The sequence below is a fragment of the Urocitellus parryii genome, chromosome 10 (genome assembly GCF_045843805.1).
Source record: "Urocitellus parryii isolate mUroPar1 chromosome 10, mUroPar1.hap1, whole genome shotgun sequence".
In the NCBI taxonomy this organism is placed as follows: domain Eukaryota; kingdom Metazoa; phylum Chordata; class Mammalia; order Rodentia; family Sciuridae; genus Urocitellus; species Urocitellus parryii.
This window is the reverse complement of record NC_135540.1, coordinates 29,674,075-29,701,807: the sequence shown is the minus strand read 5'-3', so window position 1 is coordinate 29,701,807 and position 27,733 is coordinate 29,674,075. Positions and strand designations below refer to the sequence as shown.

At 34.2% G+C, this 27,733-nt stretch overlaps 1 protein-coding gene across 2 annotated transcripts in view; it reads right to left on the bottom strand.

Annotated features, from left to right (window-relative positions):
• Tdo2 (tryptophan 2,3-dioxygenase) overlaps nt 1-26,070 on the bottom strand; it is a 90,275-nt gene extending 64,205 nt beyond the window's left edge. Inside the window, exons 1-12 of one of the 2 annotated variants that reach the window (XM_026384735.2) lie at nt 25,986-26,070; nt 25,688-25,793; nt 24,638-24,728; nt 20,606-20,676; nt 19,351-19,478; nt 17,925-18,111; nt 16,598-16,705; nt 13,851-13,962; nt 5,783-5,840; nt 4,425-4,504; nt 3,835-3,925; nt 1,696-2,212 (exon numbers count right to left, since the gene is read on the bottom strand). In XM_026384735.2, coding sequence (XP_026240520.1) covers nt 2,059-2,212; nt 3,835-3,925; nt 4,425-4,504; nt 5,783-5,840; nt 13,851-13,962; nt 16,598-16,705; nt 17,925-18,111; nt 19,351-19,478; nt 20,606-20,676; nt 24,638-24,728; nt 25,688-25,793; nt 25,986-26,020 — 1,221 coding nt within the window. In that variant the 5' untranslated portion in view covers nt 26,021-26,070 and the 3' untranslated portion in view covers nt 1,696-2,058. Of the gene's footprint in view, nt 1-1,695; nt 2,213-3,834; nt 3,926-4,424; nt 4,505-5,782; nt 5,841-13,850; nt 13,963-16,597; nt 16,706-17,924; nt 18,112-19,350; nt 19,479-20,605; nt 20,677-24,637; nt 24,729-25,687; nt 25,794-25,985 lie in introns of those variants that run through there. The other variant, XM_077803467.1, reaches the window with a different exon arrangement.
• Between the last annotated feature and the right edge of the window lie 1,663 nt (nt 26,071-27,733).

Below are 27,733 nucleotides of genomic sequence, written 5' to 3'. Positions count from 1 at the left end.
AGAAATCCTACATATTCAATCAAGTAAACTACACTTTGGAAACCCATCATTTCCTCCTCTGCCACCTCTCCATTTCTGTTGTCCTTTGTGAAAGAAATGGTCTTTTAACCATCTCTTAACACCATTTTTCAGTATTCTACAGTCAACCTAAAATAACAAGCAGAAAGAGATTCTTCAAAGATAATGAATTTGTTCAGGAATGGAAATTGTAATGGCCAGATGTGTGAGCATGTCTTCAGGGGCAAAGGAAAACAAGAGTTTTTAGAGGTAAAAGGAAGAAGATTAAATTGCTTTGAAACAATTATCCTTGGCTACCAGAGTCAGTAACAAAGGAGGCATCAGTCCAAGGTTAACAGGCAGTTACTGTGCAAATGTCCTCACAGAAATACTTTTGTACAGAGTTATGGTAACATTTCATGCGAGATGGTGGTTCTGGAAGAGCGTTTTGATAGTTCTTGTTATTAGGCATAGATCCATAACACACTTTATTACCTCATTATCTTGTACAAGGTAAAAGGTATGCAAATAGTTGTCATACTATATTGTTTGGAAATGATGACAACAGAAGAACTATACATATTTTCAATACAGATGAAAAATATTTTTATATTTTCCACCTGTAGTTGCTTGTATCTGCAGATGCAGAACTCATGGGTATGGTCAAATTAATAAATAATTTAAAGACAAACTTAGAGGATATGATCCTTTTAAGAAAAAAAATCTTGTAATTGAGATCAAAGAATAGTTCTATTCCATCAAGAATTATTGCTTGCTCTTGCTAGAGATAATCCATGTACATTAAAATTGATATACATTTCATTTTTTAATTTTTTTGCTACCAGCAATTGAACTCAGAGGCACTCAACCTCTGAGCCACAACCCCAGCTCTATTTTGTATTTTATTTATCCCATGGTTTCCAGGAATATCAAATGATAGGAACTGAGTTCCTTAGCACCCCACTGTTGCTGAGGCTAGCTTTGAACTTGCAATTCTCCTGTCCCAGCCTCCCGAGCTGTTAGGATTACAGGTGTGTGCCACTGTGCCTGGCTGATCTACCTTCTAGATTCCTTTGATAAAATTAGGTACTACTTCCCATAACATAAATTTAACTGAATACTGTCAATATTTGAACAAAATTTAAAAAGGAAAATGAAAACATGTGATATGTAATCACCAAATCAATAAGTTTAAAATAATGATTCATTTAATATTTTGAATTAGATTTGAATGTGGTCACTATTTAGTCTGTTTACATCTCTTTTCTTCTGGAAAGAACATTCTTCTTTGGGAGAACATTTTTCTGTATATTAGAGTTGACTGTATCTCCCACACCATGGGCCCTGGAGCTGGGGAAAGGTACACTATGGCTCTGTTGTGGTCCAAATGGTTGAGAGTTGGGACACAGCCTGAGGAAGGAAGTGGTCTCCAAAAGGAAAGAATAGAGCTAACATCCACAGAGAAGAGACAAAGAGTCCCCAAGGTCTCCAGGAATATCCCATGACAGAAAATGAATCCAGTTCCAGACTCTTTTGAATTCTGTGAGTTAAATGGACTAAATGTCCAGTGGATCCCCTCTAGACAAGTGTCAGGTAAAATGTCTGTTAATGGTCATCAAGAATGTTAAGGAAAACAATGTTTCAAAAATAATATAAAATGAAAGACTAAATTTATTATTTTTGAAGTTTTGTTTGAATTAATTTTGTACAGAATGACACTTATTACATAAAATATCAGAAAAATCTGGTTTACAAGTTATGAAGTATGAGGTAAACAGAATGATGATATTCAGTGATTACATTAAAGAAAGTATCAGGTGTTTTAATAGGAAAACACCTGTGTACAATATTACAATTTAACTCAATTATTTCTTATTTTAATGGTTAAATCATATCATTACAAACATGAAGTAATAAAGTCTTTTCCAGAGTTTAATCAAAACACCATGCTGCAAAACTATGTACACAAAAATATTACATTAAAAAGACTCTTCGTGCTCATGAAAATTTAGAAAATAAAATATAGATTGATAAAATTATTCAATGATATTTCAGATGACTTTAATCTGATTCATCACTGCTGAAGTAAGAGCTGTCACAGTATTCAGCTGTGTAAAGGAATTTATGAATGATTGGGTTCATCTTTGGTATCCAGTGTCGGGGAACTAGATATGTTGAAAGATTAAATAAATCCACAAACACCTTGTACCTGTCACTGAAAAAACATATATATGTAGATGTGTTAGATTTGTTGTCATGAAACATTTAAAATTTGTACCCCCAAATTTCTTTCCTCAAATATTTTCCATTAAACAGTTAATATTCACTACCACATATTGCATGTTATATGTCATATGTATCATATTAGTTATTATGTAGTATTTAGTATTAAGATTACCGAGTTTAGAAATCATATCTAAAGATTATTTTCATAAAACAATATTATATATTCAGTAGATTAAACCTAGAGTGATACAGATGAAAATCTGGAGTCATTACTTTCATGCTACCATTATAAGGACAATGGTGTGTTCTTATTTCCTATTTTTAAAGGATGGTACACAAAGTGATATATTTAAAAGCATGCATTCTTGGTTGTTCATGGAAGAGTGTTTCCCAGCTGCAAAAGGAGCCACCGTGTAACTGCCATGAAGAGAGTAATAAACTAAAATACCATCTTGGATTGATTAAAATGTCTATAAAAGTGGTTTTTATGTTAAAATTGCTTTTGAATTCTTTAGTGGACTATTTTAATGGTTACACTTGTATAGACAAAGATATTTGCTTTGAAGTCAAATAAACATGGGTTTGAATTCTGGTTCTGTCACCCCAACCCATTGGGCCTTGGACTTGGTAAACATTAGTAGTGTTCCAGTTACAAACTGTAAAATAAAAAACACAATCCCTTGGTTTGGCCAGGTCTTTTTGATGATTAAATGAGATGATAACACACTTAGAAATACTACTATTTGTGTTCATTATTCCCAGCACCTACTGATGTATGTGCTAATTTTCTACAGACAGCTAGTACTTCATGCATACAGAAGTTATTCCCATGGAAAATGAAAATATATAAAATGTATAATCACAATTTCAACTTGTGCATTTTATAAATCAACCAATCAGGTAGTAATATCAGGGATAAAAGCAATGTACTATAAAAAATGCAGGGACAAAAATGTGAATGTCTAACTTATTGAGCTGATTCTTCTTTTCCACAGAGCTATGTTTCCTCATTTTTAGGTGTGTCTGCCTGTGTATACATTTATCTATAATAATGTGCATATTAAATAAAATAAGAAGGCAATTGTCTTAATGTGTTTTAAGACCTCAGTAAATATTGACCTCTTTCTCTGTAAAGACTGTGGAAAAAGAACCCTCTGGAGTAGCTGAAAGTAGCTTCACAATATAAAACAGAGTCATATCAGGAAACAAGGAACTAGTCTAGCTGTGTTATTTATCTGACCAAGAAAATATTAGAGGAGTTAGTGATGAAAGTTTTAGTGTAGTTAAAGCTTGAGCTAGAATGAAATGAAGACTTTTCTTCCTGGACAAAAAGACTATTAATTCTTTTATGTTCTCACTAATCATGCAGCCACGGGTAGCAACGCTCCTTTTCATCACTGGACCAAATGAGTGAAGCTTCATAATTGAGGATTTTATACAATTACGTTCAAAGGATCAGTAGGAATATAATCATCTAACTACAAATGTGTCTTCAGCAGTTTAGACAGGAACAAACACAAATGACTTTTCCTAGATAATGGGCATAGTATATGGAGAAACAAAGGATTGGTGACTTCCACCAGATGAGAAGAACCCCCTAGGCCCACTCACCTCACGGTTGAGCGCAGGTACTGATAGCCCGAGGAACCCCCAGTGCCAGCTTTGCTGCCCAGCATTCTGTGCACCACGCACACATGGTTATCTAGGCAAACACACAAATTTACGCCATGAATGTTTTTCTACCATTAGTTCACCATGTTCTCAAAACAAGTGTTGGTAATGATTATTTCTGAGGAAAGGCTGACACTTGCAACCACTTAGCCATATGGGAGGTTCACCTGTGGGAACCAGCGAAACAGTAAGTTTGCCTAGCACCCCACATAGTTTAGGCTACATGCATCATTGTGGTTAGCCCGTGAAAAGAATACAAAGGGCAAGACCACATAATGACTTTCATGAGTCTATGCCAATTTTGCCTTATGGGTCTCTATTTTCACTCAAAAAAATAAAGATAATTAAAATTATATTTTAAATTGCATTGACATAAAGATAAGCATATTACTGTTAAATATTAAAATATTTTATTTGACCTAAACTTTACTTTTTTTTCTTTCTGATTATAAAATTGAAACATTTTTGTGAATCCTCAAAAATATTGAGTAACCAATCAGAATGAATTGGGGAATAGGAGGAGGACTTACATCTCCATTTGGTCATGAGACTATCTATGTCCATAAGGAATGTCAGCAGCTGAAAAGGAACCTGGAATCTAGGCTCTTCCCTAAAGGAGAAAATAACAAGAAGATATCTATCCAAGAAAATTCATGGCTTAAGAATGTATGAGTTTTATAATTAATAAGTTGGCTCTGGCAGCAATGTTATATTTGTCTAACAGGATCCATAGCATTTTTGGATTATTCTCTTGGTTTCTGTTTCTTCATCTCAAAAATGGAAATAACACTACTCACTTTGCAGTATTTCTTTGAAATCTAGAAAGTTCCAGAAGTATACACAAAACAACCAGGAAGAATACAGATTCTAATTAAAAGAAACATATTTATACTATGTCATATTTCCCAGCTAGTACAGGTCAAAAGCTTCTAGGAAATACATATACACAAAACACACACACACACACACACACACATACACACACATGCTTTTTATTTCCTATATTTGTTTTCCCATTTTCACCTAATCCTTCAACTTTCTCAGAGCATTTTTTCCTTGGGACATCTTAGTTTCAATGGTATATATGTATTTCCAGTTTAGGAAAAGAGCTTAAAGGTTTTGTTTATGCTGACAGTCTGAAGAAACAGATTTGAGAGGATATTAAAAAATTAAAAGAGCCAGGCATGGTGGAGCATGCCAGTCATCCCAGGTACCCAGGAGGCTGAAGCAGGAGAATGCCAAGGTCAAGTCCACCCTGGGCAACTTAATGAGATCCTCTCAAAATAGAAATTAAAATAGGCTGAGAAAATAGCTGAGTGGTAGAGTGTTTGCCTAGCATGAGTGAGGTCTTTTATTTTATCCCTGGTTCTAAAAGAAAAATTTAAAATATGAGGTGGCAAAACATCCTGAAAATACAAGTATTGGAATCCTTTTTGCTAGCATGTTACCCTGTTTTTGACATGGATGATTCAGATGGAAACTTCACACACATGAAGGAATATGTGGACATTGAAGGAACACTTAAAACATTTTAGTTAAAAAAATTATCTGAAATTGTTGAATAAGTAGAACAATGGTTAACAAAATGTTTTCATTAATTCTTTTTCATTTTATAAAACAGAAATAAACAAGCAACACCATTTAATGAGAGAATATATTTTGTAACTGAGTTTCTCAGAAAAATTGAACTTTAGCCTGTTAAGACAATTAATAACATAAAATACTTTGAGAGAGAAAGAAAGAGACCTGCTGCAGAGATAAAGTTAAAATTTTATTCCTTGCCATTTAAATGTAAAAATTTAAAAATAGAATTTAATTATTTTCTGTTTTCTTCAAAAATTAAATTACATATTAAATTATAATATATAAGCTATTCATTTGTCTTTACCTGTAAAAATATATCATCAATGCTCCCTGGAGAGCTTTGTATGACAGTCGTCTTTCACCTGCAAGATACACAATTGTAATTTAAATGGTAGTTTAGGGCAGTCATATTAATATGGTGTTATTACCTTAGATAATGAAATTAGCTTTTTAAAATGGTTGATATGCTATTAGAAAACATTGTAAGTTTTAGCTTAAATATCTCATCCCTTGCTTGAATTTGAAAACGTTATCATTCAAAAAATTGTTTGAATATTGAATTCTAAAAGGCAAAGTAAAGATTGTACATATACAATACACACACATTTATACATTTTATTAGTTCATTATAGTCATACATTATAGTCAGGTTCATTTGGACACACTGATAAATGCATATAACACAATTTGTCCCATTTCATTTCCCATTGTTTCCCCTTCCCTCCCCACTCTCTACTACTGAACCCCTTTCTCTACTCTACTGGCCTTCCTTCTATTTATTTATTGGTTTTTTGTGTGTTTGAAATAGGTGTATTGCAGTTATACTTAAAAGTGGAATTTAGGCTGGAGTTGTGGTTCAGTGATTGAACACTTGCCTAGTACGTGTGAGGCACTGGGTAGGATCTTCAACACCACATTAAAAAAATAAACAAAATAAAGGTATTATGTCCATCTATAACTAAAATTTTTTAAAAGTGGAATTCATTGTATATATTCATACATGCACATAGCATAATTTGGCCCACTTAATAATCTTTAAATGTCCTGTTAGGAAAACCTGGTATGAAAGAAATTACTTAACTTCGATGAAAAATGTATTTTCCATGTAAAATAGTATGGTTATTGCCTTTCAAAAAATTAAACAAGAACTTTCCTGTCTTCATTTTAAAATGTTTTTCTCCATTTCACTTTAAAGCAGTTTCCTTAGCTTTAAGGAGTATAAGGAGTGCCTGCAAGCGAGGCGAACCTGCAAGCCACGGGCGGGCGGGTCAGGACCAGCAACCAGCCAAGTGACAGCAGCTACACGCGCCGGTGGGGAACGCAGACCGGACCCACAAGGACAGGTCCGGCGGACGGCTGAGGGCTAGGCCCGTCCCCTCCCCCAGTGTCTGGAGGTAGGAGGGGGACTGTGAACACCAGCAGAGCGGGCCCAAAGCCTGCTGAGGGGCGGAACGGGCCCCTCCCCCAGTGCCTGCAAGCTAGGCCAACCTGCAACCCATCGGGAGATTAGGCCCAGCAACCTATGGAGTGACACAGGTGCCCCTGGCGCCTGCTGGGTAGGTGGACCTTTGACCGACCAGCAAAGCAGACCTAGGGCCTGCCAGCATGGTAGACGGATCACACTAATTGGAGGAGGATCACAGCCACTACCTGCCCTGTAAGGGTGATTTTTCAACTATACAAGAGCAATATAAATAAATAGAAGGGGAAAATATCAAAGACACAACAATTTCACCAAGCAGAAAGAAACGCCAGCAGTATGAAACGACAAGGAAAGAAAGGACCACAGGCAATGCAGGTCAACTCAACTTTAGAAGAGGTAATAGCTGCAACAGATGGAATGTCAGATAGAGAGCTCAGGACATACATGCTTCAGATGATCTGGAGTCTCAAGGAAGACATGAGACAGCAAAATCAGACAATGAAAGATCACATTGACAAACAAATCCAGGAAGTAAAAGATCAATTTCACAGGGAGATAGAGGTAATAAAAAACAAACAAATAGAAATACTAGAAATGCAGGAAACAATAAACCAACTTAAAAACTCAATTGAGAATACTACCAGCAGAGTGGATCACTTAGAAGATAGAACATCAGACAATGAAGACAGAGTATTTCAACTTGAAAAGAACATAGATAGCTCAGCAAGTCTACTAAGAAACCATGAGCAGAACATTCAAGAGCTATGGGATAATATCAAAAGACCAAACTTAAGAGTCATTGGGATACAGGAAGGCACAGAGCTCCAAACCAAAGGATTAAGCAATCTATTCAGTGAAATAATACAAGAAAACTTCCCAGACTTGAAGAATGAGACAGAATCCCAAATCCTAGAAGCCTACAGGACGCCGAATGTGAAAAATCATAAGAGATCCACACCTAGACACATTATAATGAAGATGTCCAACATACAGAATAAGGAGAGAATTTTAAAAGCTACAAGGGAAAGGAAGCAGATTACATTTAGGGGTAAACCAATCAGAATAACAGCTGATCTCTCAACACAGACTCTAAAAGCTAGAAGATCCTGGAATAACATATTTCAAACGCTTAAAGAAAATGGATTCCAACCAAGAATCTTGCATCCGGCGAAATTAAGCTTCAGGTTAGAAGATGAAATTAAAACCTTCCATGATAAACAAAAGTTAAAAGAATTCGCAGCTAGAAAACCATCTCTTCAAAAAATCCTTGGCAAAACATTACAGGAAGAGGAAATGGAAAATAACATTGAAAACCAACAATGGGAGGTTGGACAGTAAAGGGGGGAAAGTAGTCAAAGAGGATAACAAATCAGGTTTAGTAACATCAATAAACAAACATGGATAGAAGAACAAACCATATCTCAATAATAACCCTAAATGTTAATGGCTTAAACTCACCAATTAAGAGACACAGGCTAGTAGAATGGATCAAAAAACAAGACCCAACAATATGCTGTCTACAGGAGACGCATTTGATAGGAAAAGATATACATAGACTGAAGGTGAAAGGTTGGGAAAAATCATATCACTCATATGGACCGCGGAAACAAGCAGGAGTGTCCATACTCATATCTAATAAAATAGATTTCAAGCCAAAGCTAATCAAAAGGGACAAAGAAGGACACTTCATACTGCTCAAGGGAACCATACACCAACAAGACATAACAATCATAAATATATATGCCCCAAATAATGGTGCAGCTGTGTTCATCAAGCAAACTCTTCTCAAGTTCAAGAGTCTAATAGACCACCATACAATAATCATGGGAGACTTCAACACACCTCTCTCACCACTGGACAGATCTTCCAAACAAAAGTTAAATAAGGAAACTATAGAACTCAATAACACAATTAACAACCTAGACTTAATTGACATATATAGACTATACCACCCAACATCAAGTAGCTACACTTTTTTCTCAGCAGCACATGGAACCTTCTCAAAAATAGACCATATACTATGTCACAGGGCAACTCTCAGACAATACAAAGAGGTAGAGATAATACCATGCATCTTGTCTGATCATAATGGAATGAAACTGAAAATCAATGATAAAAGAAGAAAGGAAAAATCAAACATCACCTGGAGAATGAACAATAGGTTGCTGAGTGATCAATGGGTTTTAGAAGACATCAAGGAGGAAATTAAAAAATTCCTAGAGTTAAATGAAAACACAGACACAACATATCGGAATCTATGGGACACATTGAAAGCAGTTCTAAGAGGAAAATTCATTGCTTGGAGTTCATTCCTCAAAAAAAGAAAAAACCAACAAATAAATGATCTCAAACTTCATCTCAAAATCCTAGAAAAAGAAGAGCAAAACAACAGCAAAAGAAGTAGAAGGCAAGAAATAATTAAAATCAGAGCTGAAATTAATGAAATTGAAACAAAAGAAACAATTGAAAAAATTGACAAAACTAAAAGCAGGTTCTTTGAAAAAATAAATAAAATTGACAGACCCTTAGCCATGCTAACGAAGAGAAGAAGAGAGAGAACCCAAATTACTAGCATACGGGATGAAAAAGGCAATATCACAACAGACACTTCAGAAATACAGAAGATAATCAGAAATTACTTTGAATCCTTATACTCCAATAAAATAGAAGAGAGTGAAGGCATAGATAAATTCCTTGAGTCTTATGATCTGCCCAGATTGAGCCAGGAGGATATAGACAACCTAAACAGACCAATAACAATAGAGGAAATAGAAGAAACCATCAAAAGACTACCAACTAAGAAAAGCCCAGGACCGGATGGGTATACAGCAGAGTTTTACAAAACCTTTAAAGAGGAACTAACACCAATATTTTCAAGCTATTTCAGGAAATAGAAAAAGAGGGAGAACTTCCAAATTCGTTCTACGAGGCCAACATCACCCTGATTCCGAAACCAGACAAAGACACTTCAAAGAAAGAAAACTACAGACCAATATCTCTAATGAACCTTGATGCAAAAATCCTCAACAAAATTCTGGCGAATCGGATTCAAATACATATCAAAAAAATTATACACCATGATCAAGTAGGATTCATCCCTGGGATGCAAGGCTGGTTCAATATACGGAAATCGATAAATGTTATTCACCACATCAATAGACTTAAAAATAAAAACCATATGATCATCTCGATAGATGCAGAAAAAGCATTCGACAAAGTACAGCATCCCTTTATGTTCAAAACTCTAGAGAAATTAGGGATAACAGGATCATACCTCAACATTGTAAAAGCAATCTATGATAAGCCACAGGCCAGCATCATTCTGAATGGAGAAAAATTGAAGGCATTCCCTCTAAGATCTGGTACAAGACAGGGATGCCCTCTTTCACCACTTCTGTTCAACATAGTCCTCGAAACACTGGCCAGAGCAATTAGACAGACGAAAGAAATTAAAGGCATAAAAATAGGAAAAGAAGAACTTAAATTATCACTATTTGCAGATGATATGATTCTATACCTAGCAGACCCAAAAGGGTCTACAAAGAAGCTATTAGAGCTAATAAATGAATTCAGCAAAGTGGCCGGATATAAGATCAACACGCATAAATCAAAGGCATTCCTGTATATCAGCGACAAATCCTCTGAAACGGAAATGAGGAAAACTACTCCGTTCACAATATCCCCCCAAAAAATAAAATACTTGGGAATCAACCTAACAAAAGAGGTGAAAGATTTATACAATGAAAATTACAGAACACTAAAGAAAGAGATAGAAGAAGACCTTAGAAGATGGAAAAATATACCCTGCTCATGGATAGGCAGAACCAACATCATCAAAATGGCGATATCACCAAAAGTTCTCTATAAGTTCAATGCAATGCCAATCAAAATCCCAACAGCATTTCTTGTAGAAATACATAAAAAAATCATGAAATTCATATGGAATAATAAAAGACCCAGAATAGCAAAAACAATGCTAAGCAGGAAGTGTGAATCAGGCGGTATAGTGAAACCAGACTTCAAACTATACTACAGAGCAATAGTTACAAAAACAGCATGGTACTGGTACCAAAACAGGCGGGTGGAACAATGGTACAGAATAGAGGACATAGTAACCAATCCACAAAACTACAACTATCTTATATTTGATAAAGGGGCTAAAAGCATGCAACGGAGGAAGGATAGCATCTTCAACAAATGGTGCTGGGAAAACTGGAAATCCATTTGCATCAAAAAGAAGCTGAATCCCTATCTCTTGCCATGCACAAAAGTTAACTCAAAATGGATCAAGGAGCTTGATATTAAATCAGAGACACGGCATCTGATAGAAAAAAAAGTTGGTTATGATCTACATACTGTGGGATCGGGCTCCAAATTCCTCAATAGAACACCCATAGCGCAAGAGTTAACAACTAGAATCAACAAATGGGACTTACTCAAACTAAAAAGTTTTTTCTCAGCAAAAGAAACAATAAGAGAGATAAACAGCGAGCCTACATCCTGGGAACAAATCTTTACTCCACACACTTCAGATAGAGCCCTAATAACCAGAATATACAAAGAACTCAAAAAATTAGACAATAAGATTACAAATAACCCAATCAATAAATGGGCCAAGGACCTGAACAGACACTTCTCAGAGGAGGATATGCAATCAATCAATAAGTACATGAAAAAATGCTCACCATCGCTAGCAGTCAGAGAAATGCAAATCAAAACTACCCTAAGATACCATCTCACTCCAGTAAGATTGGCAGCCATTAGGAAGTCAAACAACAATAAGTGCTGGAGAGGATGTGGGGAAAAGGGCACTCTTGTTCATTGCTGGTGGGACTGCAAATTGGTGCAGCCAATTTGGAAAGCAGTATGGAGATTTCTTGGAAAGCTGGGAATGGAACCACCATTTGACCCAGCTATTCCCCTTCTCGGTCTATTCCCTAAAGACCTAATAAGAGCATGCTACAGGGACACTGCTACATCGATGTTCATAGCAGCACAATTCACGATAGCAAGATTGTGGAATCAGCCTAGATGCCCTTCAATAGATGAATGGATTAAAAAAATGTGGCATTTATACACAATGGAGTATTACTCTGCATTAAAAAATGACAAAATCATAGAATTTGGAGGGAACTGGATGGCATTAGAGCAGATTATGCTAAGTGAAGCTAGTCAATCTTTAAAAAACAAATACCAAATGACCCCTTTGATATAAGGGGAGTAAACAAGGACAGGGTAGGGACGAAGAGCTTGAGAAGAAGATTTACATTAAACAGGGATGAGAGGTGGGAGGGTAAGGGAGTGAGAAGGGAAATCGCATGGAAATGGAAGGCGATCCTCAGGGTTATACATAAGGACATATAAGAGGAAAGGAGGGGTAAGACAAGATAATACAAATCGAAGAAATGATTTACAGTAGAAGGGGTAGAGAGAGAAAAGGGGAGGGGAGGAGAGGGGAGGGGAGGGGGGATAGTAGAGAATAGGACAGACAGCAGAATACATCAGACACTAGAAAGGCAATATGTCAATCAATGGAAGGGAAACGGATGTGATACAGCAATTTGTATACGGGGTAAAAGCGGGAGTTCATAATCCACGTGAATCAACCGTGTAATATGATGTATTAAGAACTATGTAATGTTATGAACGACCAATAAAAAAAAATAATTAAAAAAAAAAGGAGTATAAGGACCACATCAAAGCATCTGTGTGCTCTTACACAAGGCTTCACTCCTAATTACATTGTAGAAACAAAATTTTCCACACTTTACCAAGGTTTGTGAGAACACTAAGGATAACAACTTTACACCTTATAGAAACTATTTTCACATACTGCTATGCCTTGTACTAATAAAAATTCAATGTTGTATCTATTCTGCCTGTTTCTTTTTTATTTTTAGTCATATAAGACAGTAGAATCTATCTTGACATATTCATACAAACACGAAGTACATTCATTCTAATTAGGATCCCAGTCTTATGATTGGACATGATGTAGAGATTCATTGTGTGTGTGTGTGTGTGTGTGTGTGTGTGTGTATACACACACATATATACATATATATACATACATATATATATATATATATATATATATATATATATATATATATTCACACACACACACATACATATGAAAATCATGTCAGATTCATGCTACTCTTTCTGGGGTTTTTTTCATACTAGGGATTAAAGTCAGGGGCACTCAACTACTGAGCCACATCCCCAGCTCTGTCTTCTATTTTATTTAGAGACAGTGTCTCACTAAGTTGCTTAGTACCTCACTTTTGCTGAGGCTGGCTTTGAACTCGTAATCATTGTGCCTCAGCCTCCAGAGGTGCTGGGATTATATGCATGCACCACTGTGTGCGGCTCTACTGTCTATTTCTAGTTTTGAGGTTTGAGTTTTGAGGTACTTGACAATAAAAATTCAATGAACACAATACACTGAAACAAATACAAGAAAAAATTGAATAATGAGGATACTGATTTTACTGGTTAATTAGTTTCAGTAAATTATAGCACAATATAAATTGCACCAAAAATCATCTTGGAAACATCTCTGCCAAGCCATCCTCATACTCTGAGTAGCTCTTGTGTCCTCTTATCTCTACAAAAGTATGTACAATTGAAATGATTTTTCTTTCTTTTCCTTTTAGGCTGTGAGCTACTTGGAAAAAAAAAACACTTTAAATTTACCTTGCTATCCCTCATGTATAGCATATACTATAAAATGTTGCTAGTATCTTTGAACACTGGGCATAGAAATATGTTAACATAGAACCATGAGTGACAACAATATCCAATTCTTGTTACTATAATTTCCAATAAGTAGAATAGCAATTTTCATTCTATGTTCCCCAAATAAAGTTTCCTAGTCTTCTAAAATTATATTGTGATACATTTATACATTCCAGGGAAAGGAACCTTAGGGGGAAAAAATACCTACCTTTACTAAGGAGATGTTCATGACGTTTCTCATCAAATAAGGATAGCAACACCTCTTTCTGTTTCTGAAATTCAGCCATCTGTTCCTCTTTTTCTTCAGACTCTTCTTTAGCCTTCAGGGAAAATACTACGTTAATACTCTCTAAGAATAAATTTCTTCTTAAGCCAATTTCACTTAGGAGAAATATTCTGTCAGATTCAGAAAAAAGTATACTTGGAATATTTATATTGTCATTTTATATGACAATTTGGAAATTATTTCTTATGAAAAGGGACCTTTAACACATGCACTGGCTCTATGTGTTTATTTAAGTTTAAATGATGTAAAAATCTGAAATTGTATATTTATTCTTCATAAATATCATGAAAATGGACCAAGATGACAAAATTGCAGAAACAAGTGATCAATGATGATTGAATTTTAAATAGCAATTATTTATAATAAAACTAAAATAATTGTTCTTAAGAAAAGTTTAGAATTCTTGGTCAGTAAAACATGAACTCCATTGACATGCTATATCCAGTATTGCATTCTGTACATATAATTTAGATATGTTTTTATTCATTTGATATCTATTGGTTTTTTAAAATAAAATTTATTTTTTCTGACCACTGCACATGTTCTACTTACAATTCAATTAACCAAAGGGGGTGAATAAGCTAATATAATAATCTTCTCTTCATCAGAACAAACACACAGTGTGGTAAAAGAGACTGGGTATTATTGTCAATTAATTTTTCATTTATCCAGTAAATGTTCATGTGAAGTTGATAGAGATAATAACTGTGAGCAAAAAATTGAGTTCCCTAATCTCACACCCCTTATCTAGTATGAATAATTACCCAAGCATAAAATTGCAACCATGAACAGTGCTATGTAGTATATTGGTGCCATAGTAACCCATAGTAAGGAGATTAGGGAAGGCTTTCCTAAGTCAGTCTTCCTTGACCCAAGACCCAAAAGATGGCACAGAGTTACCTGGTGAAGAATATTCTAAACTCAGAGAATAACATACAAAAATATTGTGTAAAGACAAAGAAATAGACTGTGCTAGTGGAATAAGCTCAGTGTGGTTAGACCAAGTGAAATCATGAAAGTCTTGTAGATGACATTAAGGATTTTTATCTTTATTCTAAAAATAATGGGGAAACACAAAAAATCTTTAAGCAATTGGGAGATGTGATCAGTTGTACATTTCAAAAATGTTACTCAGGCTGTAGTGTCAAAAATGAACTGGAATGGAGCCATACTGAGGAGGTAGACAGGACAGTTGAGATACTACCCCATCGGTCCAGGAGAAAAACAATGGCAGTTTTTGCTTGAGTGATGGTGGTAGGTGGAAGAGAAATATTTGAGAGTTATGCAGAAGACAAAATTAGTAGGATTTGGTAATAGCTTAAAGAAGTGGCTCAGGGGGTTGGGCACAAGGATCACTCACAGTTGACTATTGATAATTACATGTTTTATATGAGATTAACTTTGAGAGGATCTCATTGGTATGAGAGTGGATGGAAGGGGCAATTTTCTAAGTTTTGTTTTATTGGTGTGTTTTTAAGAGGACCAGGAGGAAATATAAAATAGAATAGTAAATATATGATCTGAAGTCTAAGGAGATATCCAAACCAGAGATAAATGTTCAATATTTTTTGATTTGTAAAAAAGATAATCATTGGTGAATAAAAAGATATTAAAACCATGGCTATAAAATAGATCTTCTAATGAAAGAATATAGCAATAGAACAAAAAGGATCTAAGTCAATGTGTTCAAAACCCCAGCATTTATTGCTCTGTGAAAAAAAAATATATGAGTAAGCAAAGAAAAGGAAAAAATAAGGATGGAAACACTATTTATTAAAAATACTATTTTATTTTATTCAATTTTATTTTAATTATTATTTCATAATAATAAATAGTCATTGATATTGAGTGTTGTTGGGATGCTAAATAAAATTAATGTTGAAAATGCCCATTGGGTTTATTTACATGGACGCCATTTGTGAATGATGAGGTATAGGTTGAGAGTTAGATGAGAGATAAGGAACTAACCATTGTTCTAAATGCTTTACAAATGTCAATCTAATGGAATGCCCACAATAATTCTGTGAGGTAGACTCCTCTATTTTACTAATAAGAACTGAAGCAAAGAGAGGTTATGTAACATGTTTACTATCACACAGTTCCACAGTGGAAGTGGAATTTGAACCCATGCAGTATGACTTCAAAGTTCACTTTTTAAGAACTATTCTGATACAATCTATCAAGATAGAGAATTTAAACAACTCTTTTAAGAAATTTAGTCATGAAAAAAGGATGAGAGATTTGCAACTTGAGGGAAATGAAGAATGAACAGCATTTTTAAAGCAGAAATAATTATTTCTGGTCAAAAGAAAGAACATGGCAAATTATAAGAAAAATCTAAAGTTAAATGGCTAAATATATTTGGTTGACTACTTCTTTGTGTGATTAGTTATGCCTAGAATTAATCATAATTTGTAATTTTCAATTGAAATTGAAAAAATATACTAAACTCAGCTTGTCACCACACACAAAATCTTAGTGTCTTTATTTAGTGGATTTTTATTGCACATGAAGAAAATTTAATTAATCATGTAATATAGCCCAGAAGACACATTTGTGAAAGAAAAAAATGAAAACTTAAGGAAATAGCAAGAAAATATTAAACTCTTAATTCTCCTTCTATAGTAAATTTATATTAGCTGTGTTTATATTTATGGCATCATAAATACCTGAATTTTTATAAATTCCTCTTCTAGGCCTTTGATGATATTTTTTTCAAGCTTTCCCCAGAAGTTAAATCCAAGTGGCTCTAAACCAGGTGTTCTTTCTAGCCATGCCTTAAGTAAATATTATTTTGTAGGTTAATACACAGTAAAATTTAAAATAATTAAAATACATTGTAACTATCATTTATAAAATTAAAACAAGAAATATTCATAATTAGAAAAAAACATGCCACAAGTTTATTTGTAATTATTTTCCTTGCTCTCCAATTTCTTCTCTTAGGAAAGAGCAATTAATATATTTCATTTTCTTAATCATTAAGGCAATCATCATTAATAATATCTACTCTTTTTTTTTAAGAAATACCTATTACAAAAGTTCCAATATTCTGCTAGAAATCCATGAACATATCTAAACATTGTTTTAATGATATATTCTGGTTTATATAAAAAAGCAGTTTATGTTTTAGGAACTGAAGAAAGCATAAGATATGATCTCTTTTCATTTCAGGACTATAGTATACTTAGCAACTTTAAAAAAATCCAATCATTTTTATATTCCACAAGACTTTGTAATCTAAAAGTAAAAATGAATTTTTGCACACCTGTGAGTTATCATTTAAGCTACATTTAATTTTGAAAATAGCTTTGTGATTTAATTTCTCCTCATCTTTATAAGCCATTATATCATAATATATAGAAATGTAGTAATCAAGACACATTTATAACATCCAGGGGATTAATAAGGAGAGTATAATTCACTAGGAGAAAAGTTTAAATTGCAAAGTAAAAGGCTTTGTGAAAGAATTCAAAATAGTACAATTCTTATTTAGTAATTTACTTATGAAGAATCAAATTAATAATTTCTGAAGACTAGGTATAGATATCCCTAGAGAATTTGGATATGAAGGGAAAAAATCTGAAGAGTATGTTCTTGGTAATTAAACTTATTTAAGAAATGAAAATTTCATATTACATTATATTTTAGAATAAAATTTATTGAACAATTCTTCATACCCAGTCTAAAAATCAGCTGATTAAAAGTTGCTCAGCAAGGATGTTTAAAGGTATTGTTTTAATAACATGAGGTTATTAAATATTAACATACACTTGATTTTAAAAATTTCTGGATGTCCCAAAAAGGTATTGATATTTTCAAAATTTTAATAAATTGAATTTAGAAGTTTAGCATTTTGGAAAATTTTATTCTTTCCTTATATACCACAATTGTATCTCTATTTGATATGAGTTTTAAAATTCTGATGTGGCAGACACTAAATCAATTAGATCAATGCATTGAATTAAACTTTACAAGCAGTATATGAGCCTGTACCTCCACGAGCTTCAGAAGTGTTTTCTCCTGCTCAGACTTAAGCAGCAGTTCATTGTCTTCTCCTTTGAAGTTATCACGGTAATGTCTTCTATTGTAAGGGACTCTCAAACTCTGAAGAACACCAATCTTGTTTTCTAATAGTCGGAACTGGAAACTCTGGAAGCCTGATGCTGGAGATAAGTACTCTCTGAGAATAAATGCAGAAGGGAAATGGGTTAGCAGTATAAATCACTGCAATGATTTCTTCTGTTGTGAGGGACTGTCAGCATAATACCAAGAGCAGACACATGAACCACCTGGAATTGTACCTATGATTGGGCCATTATTGAAATAAGGAAAATGAGCTGTCAATCAATTTGAAGTCAGACAGATTGTAGATTTGTGAAATATCAGATATATTTCACTATGTATAATATATAGTTTGGAATACATGATACTATATATTATATAAATTTACATAAATATATTGAATGCTATATACACATGTATCTATATATATGTATGTTTACATGTGCATATATGTCTGTGTGTGTATGTACATATATACTAGTAATTGTGTGTGTGCATATAAGTATTTGCTAATTTTTTCTAAGATAAAGATAGGTAAGCCATAGGCAACTGTTTTATTCTACAATGCTAAAAGATGTTTTACAAGTATTATTTAATCCCTTCCATGAGTTACATTATTGGATATTATCATTCATCTTGTTTTCTAGTACTATTGTAAGCATCAGTGTGATAATGGACATTAAAGAAATAAGATACAGCCTAGTACAAAATAGGTAACATAAAAATGTGACAACTAACTCCCTAAAAATCACCCCCAAACTCTTATATCCTTATAAATGTCCTTCACCTAAATGATGTTAAAAATAAAATTTTTAATCTATCACAAAGAATTCTACCACTGCTCCTTTGATTGTCAAATATATTTGGGATATTGCACATTACAAGATATAATGCACTCAAAGTAAATTTCTGGAGAAAAATTTTCTAATTTTGGCGAGAAAAAGCATACATATATGCACACACACAGCTATAATTGCCTGAAATTTTTGAGCTAAAATTTGTGGCTCAATACATAAGTTATGGCACTTTGATTGACATGTTTTTATATACATCACTACTGTTTCTTGTATTTTCAGATTTTGATTTTTAACTTAATTATACATATTTTTTTAACTATTTTAGCCAATTATTAAATCATCTAAAATGCTTTTTGGAAAAAAAATATGGCACACAATGATAAATTGAAACCAATTGATCATATTATTTTCACAAGTAAAAAATGAGTCATAAAATATTTTAATAATTTTTCAAATGCTTTGTGATTAAAGATCTCAAAATCCTTAAAGTGTCAGCAGAACAGGTTCCTCATGTCACATAAACCCCACTATGTTGTTTTCTGAATCCCACGGGTGCACACCTGAAGTCATTGAAGTCCAAGGCTGTCATTGTTTCCAGGACAGAAAACTGCTGCACCAGGAGCTTGAGGATGACCACCACTCGGTGCATCCGGGTCACAACCTTGAGCATGTTCCTTTCATCCCTGACCTGGAGGTGAAGGTATAAAACTCTGAGAAGATGCAAAGTAGAGTTAAATGACGATGCATCCTATTGATTTTAGGTAGATATTAAAGATGAACGTTAGCACTAAAATTTGCCAGAATATATGTTGAACTAATAGAAATTCTGCAAGATCAGAATTTTCTTTTTATTTCTTTAGAATAAACAGAAAATACATGGAAGTAAAGTAGAAATAAATTCTGGAATACGACTCCCACTGATTCCAAAATAAGTTTCTCTTTTATTTTTGCTTCAAAGAAGAAAGGTCAGGGTGACATGGGGACTTCTAGGAAAGGATTAAGCAACATGTGAATAATTCTGCTCTTCAGAGAAAGCAGAAGTTGCCAAGATAAAACTGGGAATGGCACTCATATCCATGAGAGGGTGCTGTCTGGTATGTGTGCAGTCTTTCCTGTCCATGGGCACTATCCAGAAAGGGCTTGAGAACATGGGAAACTGAGCTTGGAACGTCCACCTTCCGCTGAAGCATTGCCCTGCCAGCCTCTCATTCTTTTTGTCCTCTTTGTCATTTTCTTCCCCACTACCCTTCCTCCTCTTCTTCCCTTTACTTTCTTCCTGCTCTTCCTCAGCTTCCTGCTCCTCTGTCTTTTCCACTTTCCTCATTATTGCTCCTACCTTCCCACAGCTGCTATGCATTAGAATACAAACCCGCTGCCTATTAATTAAAGGATCTCTGTTAGTTAGCCTGGTCACCTGCCATTACTTTGAAACTTGACTGTTTTTTTTTTTTTTAATTTTCCAGTATTACTATATAATATTAATTGTTCTGGAAAGAACCATAGCAAAATTATTATATTAGTCAGTTCTGTGTAAAATTATTTGTGAATTTTTTTCTCTTTTCTGCTTATTTGTAATTTCTTTTTATTCCTCCTAGCTTTCAAGAGAAAACTATTGAGTTCTAAGCACTAGAAACTGAAATTTGAATCTTAAAGCAATGGCACAGGGAAAATAAATCTAAACTGTCTTCTCTGGGGGGAAAAATACTGTCTAAACTGTGTTTTTAAAAAATAAATCATCAAAGAGTGGTTTCAATATTAAGTTTTTCACATTAGTAATTTCTACATTTTTCCAAAGAATATCATGTCATAACTTACATGGCCATTCTGAAAGATCTCTCGAACAGAATCTAACTCCCAAAGGATTTGCTTAAACCAGAGTTCATAAGCTGTTAAAAAAAAATCTCAATTTGAAAATTACAAGAAACTCTTGGACGATAATTATATAAAAGATACATTTAACATATTGAAAAGAAATGAAAATATAACTTTAAAACCAATCAATATTAATATAGACCCATTTAGGCTATAAATATTAGTGTTAACATTATAATAGCCTCATTTATTGATTGTTTAAATATGTCAGGCCTTTTACCTATATACTTTATATTTACTATTATTACACTAGTTCCTCTTAATCAAAATATTGTTTAGGTCTTTTAGAACATAGAATGCAACCTAATTCTCACTTCTTATGTGGAAGCCACAGGCATGCAGGGAAAAAGTAGTGATACTCAATTTCAATTACAAGGTGAGAAATTAATAATCATTAACTTAAATGAAATAGTGTAGGGTAGTAAAATTGAAAACTTAAGGTTGAGTTACTTAAAATGCTCTGTTCTGTTTATTTGCAAAAAAAAAAAAAAATCTAGCAATTCACAGGCACAAATGGGAAAGTCACCAGATGTTTGTGGTAAAATGATAATGACAAAGCTTTATATTAGTCCTAAGGATAATTCCAGGGGCAACTTCACAGCAATTGATTCATCATTGTCCAGTACATCTTCTCTGATCAAACTCATTTGCTTAAGCCAGAGTTCTGTCAAAGCATCTCTGTTGGAGGATTTAAGCAGAACCTTCTGAATGAATTTGTTTTCCCCTTTCATGGGGAACCACAACAATAAAATTGTCATTAAAGAAAAATGACAGGGCTGGGGATATGGCTCAAGCGGTAGTGCGCTAGCCTGGCATGCATGCAGCCCAGGTTCGATCCTCAGCACCACATACAAACAGAAATGTTGTGTCCGCCCAAAAATCTAAAAAATAAATATTAAAACTCTCTCTCTCTCTCTCTCTCTCTCTCTCTCTCCTCTCTCTCTCTCCCCCCCTCTCTTTAAAAAAAAAGAAAAGAAAAATTACAGATATACAATCAATCAACAAATATATGAAAAACTGCTCATCATCTCTAGCAATGAGAGAAATGCAAATCAAAACTACTCTAAGATATCATCTCACTGCAGTCAGAATGGTAGCTATTATGAAGACAAACAACAACAAGTGTTGTCGAGGATGTGGGGGAAAAGGTACACATGTACACTGTTGGTGGGACTGCAAATTGGTGCAGCCAATATGGAAAGTAGTATGGAGATTCCTTGTAAATCTGGGAATGGAACCACCATTTGACCCAGCTATTCCTCTCCTTGGACTATACCCTAAGGACTTAAAAATAGTATACTACAGGGACACAGCCACATCAATGTTTATAGCAGCACAAATTCACAATAGCTAAACTGTGGAGCCAACCTAGATGTCCTTCAGTGGATGAATGGATTAAAAAAGTGGCATATATACACAATGGAATTTACTCAGCATTAAGAGAGAACAAAATCATGGCATTTGCAGGTAAATGGATGACACTGGAGAAGATAATGCTAAGTGAAGTTAGCCAATCCCCAAAAAACAAATACAGAATGTTTTCTCTGATATAAGGAGGGTGACTCATAGTGGGGTAGGGAGGGAGAGCTTGGGAGGATTAGATTAATTCTAGATAGGGAAGAGGGGTGGGACGGAAAGGGAGGGGGCAGGGGATTAGCAAGGATGGTGGAATATGATGGACATCATTATACAAAGTACATGTATGAAGACTTGAATTGGGTGTCAACATACTTTATATACAGAGATATGAAAAATTGTGTTATATATGTGTATTAAGAATTTAATGCAAAAAAGTACTGTGTAAAGGCATAAATTGGCGTGAACATACTTTGTATACAGAGATACAAAAAACTGCTCTCTATATAATAAGAATCGTAATGCATTCCACTGTTGTCATGTATTTAAAAAAATAATAAAATCAATAAAAAATAAAGAAAAATGACAGAGCAAGGGGTATTGGAAGAAGCATAGTTAGAATCAATGCATTGGAAGTTATTAACAATTGTAAGTGGGGTGGAAATCTTAATTTTCCTTAACTTCAGTTGACTCACTTGTACAATGATCAATTAGACACCTACACATAGAAGCCTATGTTTCAAAATATTAAGGCTTGTAGTAACATGATGGAAATGGGAGACATTTTGATTCCTTTGTGTCACTAGACTATCCAGGATAAGCAAAAATGGTTCTCTCCATTAACTTATCCTACCCTTAATACTCGAAGTACCTAGAAAGTACAGATTTTGTCATATTCATCTAATATTTTTCCTCAGTACTTAGCACAGTGTTTTACATAATATAAATACTGGGTAATTGTATAACAAATAAATTAATAAATAGTCAGTCAATGTATTAATTAGTGACCACTGAAGTCAATCATCTTAGATGTCTCTGGTGCATTCTATTTAGCTCTATCATATGGATAAGGGATATGTTTCTATGATAATGGGAAAATCCAGTTATAATCTCAATCTATGTTTAAGGAGATATGAGGGATCTTATTTTCATGTTTGGGTAAAGAGAAAATATTTATTGGTAAGATTATTTATCTTCTGTATCCCTTTTACAGGTCTCACCTTGCAGGTGGCTATTCCCATAACCTATTGCCTATATACTATACTTAAGGGTGGAAGGAAAGTGTCCTTTTCAAATAATGATAGCCACCATTCATTGCATGCTCATTATGTGCTAAAACTCAGGCTAATTGCTTAATGAACATTATCTATTTCATTTTCCTAGAATTTCTATAATGGGAACATACAGTTATTCTCTCCATTTTACTGATGGGGGGAAAAGAGGTTCTCAGACCTAAGCAACTTGATTAAGGTCACATAATAGTAGAGATAGTGTTCTAAATAGATTCTGAATTTCAAGTTTGTAATACTATGCCATGATTCTTCTCTCATTGATTTTTCCCCTCTTTAGTATTGGGGATACAGGGGCCCTCTACTAGTAAGCTATATTGCCAGCCCTTTGTATTTTTATTTTTAAATTTTGAGACAGGGTCACACAAAATTTACTGAGTCTCTTCCTGAGTTGCTGAGGCTGGCCTCAAACTTACAATCCTCCTGCCTCAGATTCCCAAGTCACTGGGATTGCAGGTGTGTACCACCATGCCTGGCTTCCTATTGATTTTGTGTTGGGATAAGCAACTAGTAAAAATACATATATAAAACAGGAGAAAAACACATAAAACCAAGTATTTTACACCTTTAGTTTCTTTACTTGGCAGAGTTTGCCATTTTATCCCACTAGTGAGGCAATCACCCATTTGAGAGAAGAACACAAAGAATTAGTAGGAAAGAGGAAGATGTGTAGAAATAGGACATGGACAAGCATGAGTTACTGGGTCCTGGTTGATACAGGACTGTATTATGGCACTGACAATCATAGAGTAAGTGTTCGAGATATCATGGGTCATAGAACTCTTTAAGATACATATTCATGGAAATTTGCACACAATTTCAGAGTGCAGGGAACTTCCAAATTTAGAAGGTCTATAACTCCTTAAAACTGCTGCTCTGAAACTGGAAATACAGAAAGGATAAACACATTTGATCATAGATTCACATTTTTGCCCAGTACCAGATTTTTCTAAAATTATGTAAATCTGCAATAAATTTGAACAATCTATTTCTTGAAAGTAGATTTTTAATGTTACAAATCAAGAAATAGCACCATCTTAACTTGAAAATTCTTTGTGAAATTCCAAGCGATGAAAAGTCCCCTTGGAGTTAAGGATAAACCTGAAGTCCTATTTGACCCAATTAGCAATGAAGAGACATAAAAATGACTATTGTGATGCCCCAAAAGGATACTATGAGAATTAATCTGTGAGCAAAATATTTTCAAGCACCAATAACAAAAACAACTCCTTGATCTTTCACCATCTTCTAGATAAAAGAATGGTAGCTGTCCTCATTTTCAATAATAAATACCCAACAATTAGTTATTGTCCAGCCCTTTGCAACTTACCTTGATGAGTTATGATAAAAAGATGTTCATCGTGGATTTTATTTCCTTTTATTTCACTTTGAAGTTCTTGTGCATTCAAAACTTTATCCAACTTTAAATGAAAAATAGGAAGACTGATTTTAGAATTACAGAACTTGAGTTTTTTTTAATCAATTTTAATAAGAAGTAGAGTATAACTCTGGAAAAGGTCCCCAAAGTCCCAGATTCTCAGAAACCAATCTAGTTTCCTTCAAAAAATGAATGTAGGAAGTTTCATCATAAAAAGTGAGTTGAATTTGGGATTTTTGTCCTTAGAAAAATTTGATTTGGTAGAACTTTGTCATAACAAGTGCAATAACATCACTGAGAAGTCTCATCTTGCCTGTCTCATCATGGGAGTGTGACAAAAGCTTGACAACTGGCTTAGCTGACTGCATCTTCTGGTCCTTTGTTCTTTTATTCTACTAAAGAGCCTAGTCTGTGAAGTTCTTAACATTCTTTATCAGTTCATCCTTAGAAGCCCATTGATCAAAGCATCAAAGTCCCTTATTTTTGCTTCTTAAAAAAAAAGTAAAAAAGACAAACAGGATGAAATTTAGCTCAGAATAATATCCACATACTTCACCTGTTGAGACTTGAGATTTCTCTTTTATTTACTAATGATTTCAAGAAGATTCTCACTGCCCTTTATATTTCTCCTTTATGAAGAGAGTTTATAAAAATAATTCATTTTTGAGATACACTTCCAGTTACCTAGGTTGTGATTCATTGACCACGTCTTATTTATCTACATTGTGCAATGTCTGCCTGTTATCTAAACTGCAATTTATCTTTTATACTCTTCTGCCCAGATTCTGAATTCTGTGCTTTTTACTACACCTCTATGAGAGAGGTGACTTTTCATATAGAATCTCTTTTTCTTTTCAATCAGAAATTGAAAAAGCATACATTTTCATGAAAAGGAGGTATCTTTAAGTCTGGTCAATTGATGATGCAGGAAAAACAAAGTCATATAGCAGAATTTAGAACCTAACACTGGAAGTGAAATATCATTAAGACCCTGCTACTTACCTGCAGGTAGTCCCCATAAACGAGACCCCCTTTGATGGCTTTATTAACACCAGCTTGTGATTTGTCTTCTTCACTGCCTTCTATAGATAGATTTTTAAAAGCATATCTGCGGATTTAATAAACGAGGAGAAAAAAAAACAGAGCTTGAGAAAACACAGTTAACTAATAATTGAGTGATTAAACTTCTAATTTAAGAAAGGTGATAATTTTCAATTCTCTTTAAATTCAGAGATTAAAAATGATCATACCTGGCACCTGTAAGAGCTAAACTCCACTTAGAATACAGGTCAATACTCACCCAAAGTTGTTTCCTAAAAATGGGCACCCACTCATGTTAAAAAGACACTGAAGAGCGGGGAGTTGAGTCTAGATGGACGTATCATTGACCTACCCAGATGTTATACAGCTGCCTTTTATGCATCCTGCTTACTGTGACCTAGCCAATCAGCATTCTTCTTATATTCCCAGCTAGTTTCTCATTTCTACTGGTACAGAGAGGGAAATTCAGAGTGGATTTTTATTGGGCACAATTTGTTTGCTAGTACAGCAGCTATTCTGCCAAACTTAATCACCTGATTTGCTAAGTTCTGCTTTTATTTTCAAAGTGAAAAAAATAAATTTAAATAAATCAATAGTCCAATTTAAAAAAAAAAACAAACATTCATTCAGTTTCAAGTAACAATTTGGTGTAGTGTTAGGGTTTGCAATGATGATCAGATTATAAAAAAGAAACAAGTATTTATTCTCTCATATTTGCTTATTCTTTTGAATCTTAAGCCAATAACTGAATTTGAATGACTCTGGGGAAAAGAAAGCACTCTACAACAGAGGCTAGTACCTGCTCAGAACTCACTTGCATTTATTATCAGAGTTATCCTGGCCAAAATCTCCTCTAATAATTAGGAGCAGTTAAGCTCTCAACACATTGCACTGTATTTGAAGTGGATTGCTTCATCCTGTCACACCAATGACAGGTAATAGGAGTCATCCACATCAGGACACATTGTCTATAGAGAATTTAAAAACAATAATAGCTGTGGGTCCACAATTTGAAACAATGTCAGCAATAAAAAAAAATGCTTTCTAGAAACAATGAGCTAAATTTCATCCTGTTTGTCTTTTTTACTTTTTTTTTTTTTAAAGCTCTAAAGAATTGCTGCAGGGACCCTCACATCAGGGTAGAAGCTCTTAGCCTTGACCTTAGCCTGCCTTGGCTGCTCACTAAGAACTGTCCACAGAGACAGCACTTCCTATTTACTCCCCCCCCCAAAAAAAAAACATGATAGGTACTTTTCCACTTTTCCAAAGTCAGAAACATCATTTCTAGTCTTGACCTTACCATTTACTGTGTGATATGGGGAAACCTGATTAACTTCTGTACCTATCGACTTCCTCAAGAAAAGATAATGAAAGTGTTCGAATTAATTGTAATTTTGAAGATCCTGTTATACCCTAAAGTGTTGATTTGTATCATTGAATAATAAATTATCATTTTAATGTGTAAACATTGTCGAATAAACGGCATAAAAATACTATAAGAGAAGCAGGAAATCATCAAAATCATATCCTACACTGGTCATAATTCCTTTGGGATTTTCAGACCCTGGTAATTGATTGCACATGGGACAGGACCTTACAGGGGAAAGGGATGGAGTCACTGTTCCTTTTTCTGGTGTCCTGGGCCACAGTTTTTGAAAGCAGAGAATATCTGATTGTCCCTCTTTCTCCATTTGGTTTTGCAAGTAGGTATGTGCTTTTAAAGAACAGAGCTAAATAATTTATTGCACTCTCCTTAAGCCTTTTGAGCTGAGAAGTGTTCTTCCCCTATTGGTAAACATACTGGTGAAACTAATAAGGAAATTGGCTTTTCCCCTATAAATTAGAAAGAAATGGATATTCTAGGAAAAAAATAATTTGCCTTTTTAAAAAGTAGCTTTCTACTTGCATCTCCCAAGTGGTATTAGTTTAGTGGTGTGATTTTATAACTACAAAGACAGCTTCTCCAGCACATGCACTCCTGTTAATTTTTGTCATTGCAAGAATTAT